General features: G+C 36.1%; 1 protein-coding gene across 1 annotated transcript; it reads left to right on the top strand.

The window, feature by feature from the left end:
• The first annotated feature begins 1,411 nt into the window (after positions 1–1,411).
• Positions 1,412–9,312, top strand: lpxn (leupaxin). The gene is made up of 9 exons (XM_055044871.1): positions 1,412–1,457; positions 2,211–2,290; positions 2,394–2,461; positions 4,117–4,213; positions 5,251–5,514; positions 5,588–5,761; positions 6,239–6,320; positions 6,402–6,550; positions 8,660–9,312. Exons 1-9 carry the CDS (start codon positions 1,445–1,447, stop codon positions 8,924–8,926), a joined length of 1,194 nt encoding a protein of 397 aa, XP_054900846.1. The 5' UTR covers positions 1,412–1,444; the 3' UTR covers positions 8,927–9,312.
• The last annotated feature ends 854 nt before the right edge of the window (positions 9,313–10,166 follow it).

Genomic DNA, 10,166 nt, shown 5'->3' with positions numbered 1-10,166 from the left:
ATCTGATCAGTACTTCTTATTTGTCCATTCCTTAATTTATTTTCTTTTTAGCATTTTTGGACATGTCCTGTAAGAAGTAATTTTCTTTTTGGCTTTGAGACAAATTGTGATCCACATATTGCACACTGTGGTAACTACTGATGTAATATGGTTAATACCACAATATTTGAAAGTAACTTAATATTTTGCCCACATTAAATGTATTAAAGCCTATCATGCCAAAGTGTGATAAAACTTTTAACTAATCATGCAATTAAACTTTTCCAATAGTAACTTCTTAAATTATTGACTGGTAACTAGCAAAGCGTAAAGGAACACTTATTTGAAAATGACACCTCCTAGAAATTAATTCTTGATTATTTATCAGTCTATAGAATTATAACTTTTTACATCTACACATTATGTTTAAAAAATATATTTACAATATATTTTTCAATTGGGTTTTCCAGCCATACTAAATTACCTAAAAAGGTATTATAATATAAGCAATTATTTAAGAATTAATAAATCTTAAATGCTTTTTTTTTTTAAAGTGATATGTCAATCAAATAACTTACCTCCTCATTGGTATTACAGGATAGGATAAGAAAATCTTGATCATAATGTATGCAAGTTATTACATTACTGGCAATTATTGTATTGTTGGTTGCCACATTCAGCGTTGTGGTATTGTTTTAATTACCACACCATTGATGTGCAGCGTTTAATTTTGTCATCATAATGATCAAAAAATTTGATACCACTGCAACCATGAATATGTGCCACTTTGGAATGCAGCCATTTATATTGTAAGAACTTTTGTTCTTAGCAACTTTAGCTGAGTTTTACAAAAACAATCAAGCTTATGAATGCTGCCTACCTACATGTTAGGTTTAAGTCATAATTCAGTGAGCTTGATGACTTTCAGAATCACTTTTAGTTCAGTTTACAATCACCTGTTATGAAGTGTTACATTTAAGAAAGGGGGCATTCAGAACAGCCCGATTGTGTCTTCTTTAGACAAATAGAAAAATCATGTTTTTTGCTTTTGTTCAAGTCATGTTTTCATTTCAAAATATTATCTAAATATTATTTAAATGTACATATCTTGCTTTATGTATAAATATCTCATTAAAACCATTGCAATTGTTAAAATTGTTCTGGTACTAAAAACACATTGTTTTAATCATTTACCATTTACACTAACAAGCAGCATGCACGATTTATTTCATTTTGTACTCAGGTTTTAAAACCTGAGTACAAAATGTGAGAAAATGTTGCAAGATCAAGATGAAACTAGAAGGTTTGATCTTTGAACTGCTATATCAGCATTAGATCTATGGTAAGGAAAAAAAAAAAAAAAAAAAAACTTCCTTGCAGGAAGTAGTGGTGTATTTCTGTTGAGAAACAAAGCTTGTTACCCCAGTGACAAACACACACCCAAGTGTTGAGAACAGGAAACAACATGGATGAACTCGGTAAGGTGACTTTACTTCTCTGCTGATGATAACATAAAAACTGCATATATATGAAGATTTAATACATAATTGAGATTACTGACCACGGCCAACTGTATAAACACATCTGTGCTGCTCAGTAATTACTACAAACGATGTAATTTTGGGTATACCATGAGAATTTGTAATTGTGTTTTTTTTATTTATTTGTTTTAGCAACCAGTTGTTTTTTAGTAAGTTATTTGGTTTTACAACATACATTCTGCTGACTGTGCTTGAGAAATGCCGATCCAACAACATGTAAATGTAAATGAGCTGTTTCAAAGTAATCGCAGTATCTACAACGTGTTCCTTGCTTCAAACTTGACATCTGGTTTTCTTTTTAGCGAACAGAATTTCGACCCTTTCATTCTAAAACAGTACAACGTGGAGATTGATTATCTCCATGTTTCCCTTTTAATAACGTGTCGCAAAGAAGCTGGCATGAAATCGTGTCAATATTTGTCACCACATTCTTGTGACATTAAGAGAAGTTTCACTTCTGCAGCATAGCATGTTCTCGTTTCCTCAGGAAGTCGGCTTGTATTAAACAACCTCAGTTTGTGTGCATCTTTATCCTCACAGGAAATTCACTACCCTGCAAAACAATAATGTTTTGCTGGTTAAAAAGCAGAATAATGTTCTTAGCTGAAACATTACCACTACTCGAGATTAACCTGTTACACCACAACCCACAAGTTGCTATGAAGCTTCACGATTTGCTTTCGTCTGCAGATTTGCTGTTGGAGGAGCTGGGTTTGGGTCCTACAGGTTCAAAAAGTCTCCAGGAAACCACCACTGCAACTGGTGGACAGGTGAACAAATGAGAAAGAAATATGTTTATCATTTTAAATGAACTAAAACGGGCTCAAATGTTTAGGTAAACAAAATGTCAATGTAACTTCATTGTCCACGCAGGCACCAGCTGCCATTCTTGCCACAGACAAAAAGAAAGAGCAAAACTCAGCCAGCTCTGATGTCTACAGGTAATGTATAAATGCCTGTCTGCTGTTTGTCCTGCGTTTTAGTATAAAATTAAACAGAATTTTAGTGTTCCGCTGTATCATCACCAGTAAAACATTAAATCGCTACAAGACAGCAAATATATTCATAACTGAGGCATACAGTTTGTCATATTTGCCTTGCAAAACAAATATTGCAGTAATTAGCACAGTTAGGTTTGTGGTATTTCCTACCACCTGTCAGACTTGACACAAACTCTAATATGTGTCAGTGGTTCGCAACCTGATGCCCCATGCATATAAGCCTGACTCGGTTCTTATCCACTCTTAGCAAACTGACATTTTATTTTAGAAAACTTTGCTATTTTGCCATGACTAGGGCCACAGAATCATCCAAGTTTTTTGGGCCCTCTCTATAAGCATGCCTTTTTTTTTTCATTAAATTGCATATTATCCAGCTTCTTTACATCAACTTTATAAGTGTTGTTTGTGTGTAAGGTAATCTTAAGACATTCAGTGCTCACACATTCGTATATCCCCTATAAATACAAATGATGACACACAAGGACACACGACCTAATGTGTGAAATAAGTTAAAAAACATCTTGGTAACAAAACAACAAAACAGTTGAGTAAACACACGGAAGGAAGTAATTGGAAATAAGCTTAAGTGGTAGTCATTAGACAGTGATCAGGAGGAGGATTATGTCAGAGGAGTAAAAACGAAGCAAAAAAGGACACAAACAAAATAAATGGATCAAAGCTAATTGAAACAGTTATTAAAAAAAAAGGCATATAACAACCGAAAAACAAGACATTTGTAAAAGATCAGCTCATCATAAACAGAAACCACTAAAAGCCCACAGACCATGATGAGAACATGTTTTTCTTGTCTCCACCAGTTAAAACTCTACAATGTGACACAAACATGTAACATCGTGACCCAACGAGGCCGTATGTCTTCTGAATCAGAAAAAGACAAAACAAATTCCTATTTTCTGATGGATCACGGTGTAACATTCAATGTAAAAGCACTTTATTAATTTGGTACATGCATGCAATGTTTTGAAGCAACAAATGTTCGGGAAAAACAAAGCGCACCCCTTGTAAATCAGCTTAACATAAATTAGCTGATCTTTATACGGTTCGAATTAGTACAAAAGCACACAGCCGAGACAGCACTATAATATTTTATAAACATAGTTGAAACCAAAAATCTTAAAGGTTTAGAACAATTAAGCACACTCAACTGAATGCTACTTTCAGCAAGACAATTCCAAACAATGCATGTCATCTAAATTTGCAACCAAATAAGTTTTTCTCAGTATGATAAGATTAATTTTAAGATAATTTGTTTAATTGAAGATTATATTGTTGAAAACAACAACTTCTTGTTTCAATCTACCTTTCACACGTGTTCATAACTTACTTGTTTATGAGTTAAATTATGCTGTTCCCGATTTTTCGGATTTTACTAAATATATTTTAAATAGCTTTCAACCATCATAAAATACATTCAAAAGCCAAAATGCTTTTGAGAAAATCTATTCCCAATATTGTTTAGCTAAGCACTTAAAACATGGGCAAAAATAGAACAGTAAATTTGGTCTCTAAATGCTTGTTATCACAAAGTGTTATGTATTTATTTATTATGTTTTGTACATTTGCTTTTAACACAGTGACCTACCCGCGCCTGTTGCAGCTGCTCTACCTCCAGACTCACCAACTCTAGAACTGGAGTCCATCTTGGAAGACCTGATGGGTTTAGCAGAAGGGGTCAGTATAAAACTGTTGACCTGGATGTGTCAGGAAATGGCTATAAATGATCACAATTTATATTTTGTGTATAATGATGTCTTGTAGAAGTGATTCCTGGTAAAAAAAAAAAAAAAAAAAAAGTTAATCAATTATGCACAGTTGTAATCAGAAAATATTTAATCCATTTGCATAAAAATGTTTTAAGTGGATGAAAGAAAATTGATTCTTGAGAAGATATTTTTCTAGAAAGTCCAGTTAAAACCCATTGGCTGTGTCGCCTTGATTTGTAAACAGAGAGAATCATGTCCCTCTTGTAAATGTGTCTGGAGAACCATGATGCTACTTGCAATGTCAGAGCAACAGCCCCACATCGTCAGAGGTCCACCTCCATGTTTGACTATGGTGACAATTTTCTTCTGTTCATAAGACTGACCCTTTGTAAGCCAAACATATCGCTTCATTATATATTCAAACAGTTCAAGTTTGGTCTATCTCCCAAAACTCTTTATTTCCATATTTCTAGTTTCCTTTCTGGCAGATATTTAGCTTTTTATGTCCCTGGTACTCTACAGATTTTCATTTTGGATTCTTCCAATTAAATCCTTGTTTATTCAGTTTGTGTGTTATAGTGTCCTGCAGTCAAACACAGGGTTTTCTCAGCTATTGCGATTGAGTAATAAAATTTTTTGATAAAATCTGGGGACGTATGATCAGGAAAGTCTGCAGCTGCTACATATTTTTTAATCTTATAATAATGGAATGTTAAAATTTCTCAGCCATTTTTTCATCACAGTGCTTTTAAAATAATATTTTATAGGTATTTAAAAACTGGCATGTTAATACATTTGTTGCACCCAAATATTGCATCAGTAGAGCAACGTTTTAAAAAATGAAATAAATTAATAAGGTTTAACACTAGAGGGCAGTATTGCACCAACATCACCATTGCACAATCTGAAAGAATATTTTTGTATTTGATCACTGAAGCACTTAAATTTCTTTAGCACATGTAAAGACTAAACCTGACATTTTGACATCCATGTATCTTTATTTAGAACCACTTACCTCCATCAGCCCCTCCACCACTGACACAGAAGCAGTCTACAAAGAAAAAAATCGAGGATGGGAGATCAGGGCAGAAAGACAGCAGCAGCAACAGCGGCCCGACAAGTTCCGGGCCAAAACCCTCGATCCAGACGCAGAAAACTGATTCTATTGATGACCTGCTTGGAGGGCTGAGCTCGGACCTGGAGAAGATCGGTGTGCGCACCACTGCCAAAGGCCACTGTGCTGCATGCAATAAATGCATTGTTGGAAAGGTAAAACGTGAAACTTTAAATTTAAATATAGTCAAAGCAATCGTTTTCACTTCATTTGACTTTTGTTGTTTAGATGATCACAGCTCTGGGTGAGGTGTGGCACCCGGAGCACTTTGTGTGTATGGTGTGTAAGAAGGAGCTGAGCACAACAGGCTTCTTTGAGAGAGAGGGAAAGCCGTATTGTGACAAAGACTACCATCAGCTCTTTTCTCCACGCTGCGCCTACTGCAAGGGGCCGATATTACAGGTATTACAATAAGAAACTCCAACTATGCAGTATTACACTTCATGTAAAGCATCTTAAGTAACAAACTTAATCTCAGCTTCTCTTTTTTTTTTTTTCCTGATTCATGTCCTAAATTGTCCAGACGAAATTTTACACCCATTAAGCCGCACAGTAAAATTTTGATGACTGCATGATGACATGTTGAATGTTGTTATTTTTTTTTTTTGTCTTGGCCAAGCCCACATGTTATGCTAATAAATAAGAGGGAAACCCATACTGGTGGTTTTGCAGACAGGGATTACCTCATGCTACAGACCAAAGACATTAATCAGGAACTAATGCAGCATCCCTGGTGATTCCCTTCATGTGGCTCACGGTCCACTTTTTTTTGTTTTTGTTCAGATTTTGCTACATGAGATGAGACAAACTTCAATAATCCTCAAATAAAGTTAAATAGAGATGTAATATTTTTGGTGTTTTTTTTTTCTTTTCCACCAGAACATCTTGACAGCTCTGGACCAAACTTGGCACCCGGAGCACTTCTTCTGCACACACTGCGGAGATTTGTTTGGGCCAGACGGTGAGATGTTTGATAATTTATTTGCCTCAGCATAAAAATAATATTTAGCACACATTTCAGCATATGCTGTATCTATCCAAGGCTTCCTGGAGAAGGATGGGAAACCCTACTGCTGCAAGGACTTCTACCACCTTTTTGCTCCCAAATGCTCAGGCTGTGGGGAGTCCGTCAGAGAGAACTACCTGACTGCAGCCAATGGCACCTGGCATCCAGAGTGCTTCGTCTGCGCAGTGAGCCTCCAACACAGACCACACACACGGCTTCGGCTCACACACAGCCTTGAGAATAAATGAGACAGATACCCACACACTTGCTTTGTTTGCATCAGTTTGACCACAGGGCTGATGCAAACCATATGCATGATGAAAATGCTGCGGTGGAAATGTTGCAGATAAATCAAGGAAACTATATTCTCTCTGTGTGGGTATCTTTTATATCCTCTTCAAAGCCACCGCTGTGTTGAGCAGTCGGTCAAATACGGTTCCGTCTGCTGCTGCACTTCTCTTTTTACTCGGTCAGCTGCATTTGAAGACATTTATTGCGCAGAGTTATGAAAACTCATCAGAGGTAAAAAAAAAAAAAAATGGCACCTTTATGTTTTTTTTTTTGTTCTACAAGTGATTTTTTTAAATTTTCATTTTACAATTTAGGACACTCAACAACTTAAGGCCATGAATATAATCCCAATGAATGTGAATATATACAGTGTGATACAATGATATTTATGCAGTAAAATTCAACTAAAAGAAAAAAAATGTATAAAAGAAGCAATGACAGAGTTGAATAAGTGTGCACTCTTAAACTATAACTTTGTTGAGTACCTTTCAGCACTCTTTCTGGTTTAGTAGAAGTTCATCTGCATTGCACGTCTTCACTGGAGTTAATAGTTTGATGGAGGTGGAGGGGTAACCTTTACAAACTGGCAATAGTTGTCCAACCCTGTCAGACTAAGTGAACGTGTCTTATTCCCAGCCCTCAAAGTTTCTGTCAAACTTTGTTTTCGACTTTGGCTTTGGAATAACATGCTAAACTTTACTTCCATGAAGTCATGATTTTTGTGGACTTCAGGTATGATTGGAAATACAGTGATGAAGAAAAATTACATCATTCTAGCCAGAAACTGAATGCTTTGGATTAATATTGACTTATATTTGCCACAAATGTTAACAGTTTGAGCCAAAAAGTTAATGTTTTGGCTCAAACAGTTTTTAAAAAACAAAAAAACAAACAGTTCTGCTTGAAGAAAAGTAACGCCAGACTATGATGCTGCCATCACCAGAGTTCACCTTCGTCTTTGTGTTTCACATTTTGGATTTGTTCCAACTAAAAACAAAAAAAAAACCTTAAATCACTTCAGACGAAAGCTTTATGTTTAACAGCTCCTCTCCTGTGTTGAGAACAGATTTTATTTGCGCATTTAAAAACAAAACCAGTACTTGGCAGAAATTCGTGCAGCTCCTTAACATTCGTACAATGTGATCTTCCGGAGCCTTTGTTCCCTCTCTACAGGCTATGGCTTTAACTACAAGTTGCAAATCAGCAAATGTTGGGAAGATTTTGCTGGGACAGCTGGGCTTTATTAGTGATCGATCACATTCTCTGTAATTGATTTTAGGGTCTTCAATGAACTTTGAGCTTAAGGACATGTAGATTTATGCAATCTCTGCACCACCAACTCCCAAACAATATCTGTTTACCATCCAATTAATTATCAAAGATTACAGGATTCTTAAACAAAAAGGGGGAAACCGAATTTCGGAATTGAATTTAGTATATAATGTACTATTATTATTATTATTATTATTATTATTATTATTATTATTATTATTATGTGATTAATCATTTATTTATTTATTGGGTTTTACGTCTACGTCTTGATTGAAGAAGATGATTTAATGTCTATTTATGAACTGACCAATCGGCCTGCATTTTTTCATTCTTTTCCCCTCCACTGTGTACAGCGAATGAAGTGGGGATAAGTTCAACTGAAAACTTTTGTTCACTTTCTCAAGTTTGAACATGGATGAGAAATCTTTTTTCATTCACCACAATTTGCTTAAAATGGTCAATGTTTTCGATATGCATCATTGATATTTTTTCCCCTCTGTGCTGATTTCACAGTCATCTCGTTTGCTACCAAGCAGTCATGAAGGCAAATTTTAGAAAGTAATTACAGACTGCATTGCCAAAACTGTAACCGCAGTCTTGAAGAGTTGAGCCAATGTTGCAAATATTTTGCTGTTTTTTAATCAGGCTGTATTCAGTCTTAATTTGACACAGGGCATCCTTTTTGCTTACCCTAATCCTTCACTGTCCTCTACTTCTCTTTTTAAATTCAGGACTGTCTGAAGCCGTTTAGCGATGGCTGTTTCATGGAACTGGACGGTCGGCCCCTCTGTTCCGTGCACTTTCACTCAAGGCAAGGCACCCTGTGTGGGGGTTGTGGGAAGCCCATCACCGGCCGCTGCGTTTCAGCTCTCGATCGCAAGTTTCATCCTGAGCACTTTGTTTGCGCCTTTTGTCTGCGGCAGCTCAGCCACGGGATCTTCAAGGAGGAGAATGGAAAGCCCTACTGTACTGCTTGCTTCAACAAGCTCTTTCTATGAGACATTTACAGCAAGTCACTCAAAGATGAAGACATAACATCTAATGTTGGAAGAGGAGGGCTATTTTCCCTACATCAGTCAGCTGAATTCTCTATTATTAATAATATCACATTCCAGGGTTGTATCTCTGTTTACTGTACGAGTTTATAAGATTCCATGCTCCTTATCCTGATACCACTAAATAAAATGTAGAACATATGTACCAAGCAAACAGGGTACACGTGTATGTTTTGATCTTAATATAAAATACAACTGATCTGTAAAAGTGTGAGTGAATGAGTGAAGGGACAAAGTAGAGAATCGGGGAATAAGTTGGGGAGAATTTTAAAGAATGGTCAGGTTATAAAAATGAAATCTCGAACTTTCAACACTTATGGGACAACTGTGAATCCACCAAGATATGACAATCTGCCTAAATTGGCAAGGAGAGCATTAACAAAAGAATCAACAAGAGACTGAGCATTTCTCTGGAATAGGTGTTCAGTGAATCACAGGATGAGGGCTGTGCATTGGCACAGTTTGTAGCACTATTACCTCACACCAAGAAGGTCTTAAATATAGCTGGGGGTCTTGGCACAGGAGTTTCCATGTTTTTGTCTTACATGCATTGGTTTTCTTTGGGTACTCTGCAGAATTAATCCTAGTCCAGATTCATGACTGTTAGGTGAAGTGATCTCTGTAAATTGTTTGTGCATGGATATTTGTCCTTTACATCTTTTTGTTGATCTATGATGGACTAGCAACCTGTCCAGGGTTACTTCATGATCCGTGGAGATAGGCACCAATCCCTCAATCCCTTTGACCCTGCTAAGAGTAAGAAAGCATAGCCAGTGACAGCAGTGCTATCAGTCGTAAACTGGTTTATTTAAAAGAAATGCACGCTGCTCTTCTCTTGTTTCTACTTGTAATGAACTACATATCAACCTCCTTTCATATCCCAATTGTTTCACTTTGTGTTGCTTGATCACATAAAATCCCACTACAATACATGGACTTGTGGCCCAACATGACAGAAAGTCATAAAACAATTCATCACTGTACCGTATAATGAAGAAGGATTCATCATACAAAGAGATAAGTTATACACAGCCTCATTGAAAAATCATGTACAACTATCAATAAGTAATTATTACTGACATCATTTTTATAACTCAATCAAAAATATTTCCTATGAAGAAAACATTACCATGTGTGAACTTTGGACGCCTGTACATGTGTTGTTGTTGCTTGGTTTTACTTT

The sequence above is a fragment of the Poeciliopsis prolifica genome, unplaced genomic scaffold, assembly GCF_027474105.1.
Source record: "Poeciliopsis prolifica strain line A6 unplaced genomic scaffold, Auburn_PproV2 SCAFFOLD002, whole genome shotgun sequence".
In the NCBI taxonomy this organism is placed as follows: domain Eukaryota; kingdom Metazoa; phylum Chordata; class Actinopteri; order Cyprinodontiformes; family Poeciliidae; genus Poeciliopsis; species Poeciliopsis prolifica.
Note: the sequence above shows the minus strand (reverse complement) of the source record. Positions and strands in the feature narration are given on the sequence as shown.

What these genes read in the sequence shown, in the direction of transcription:
- lpxn (XM_055044871.1), top strand. An exon ending in CCACTGCAACTGGTGGACAG is followed by an intron (nt 2,291 to 2,393) that starts GTGAACAAATGA and finishes TTGTCCACGCAG; the next exon opens with GCACCAGCTGCCATTCTTGC. An exon ending in AGATTTGTTTGGGCCAGACG is followed by an intron (nt 6,321 to 6,401) that starts GTGAGATGTTTG and finishes TATCTATCCAAG; the next exon opens with GCTTCCTGGAGAAGGATGGG.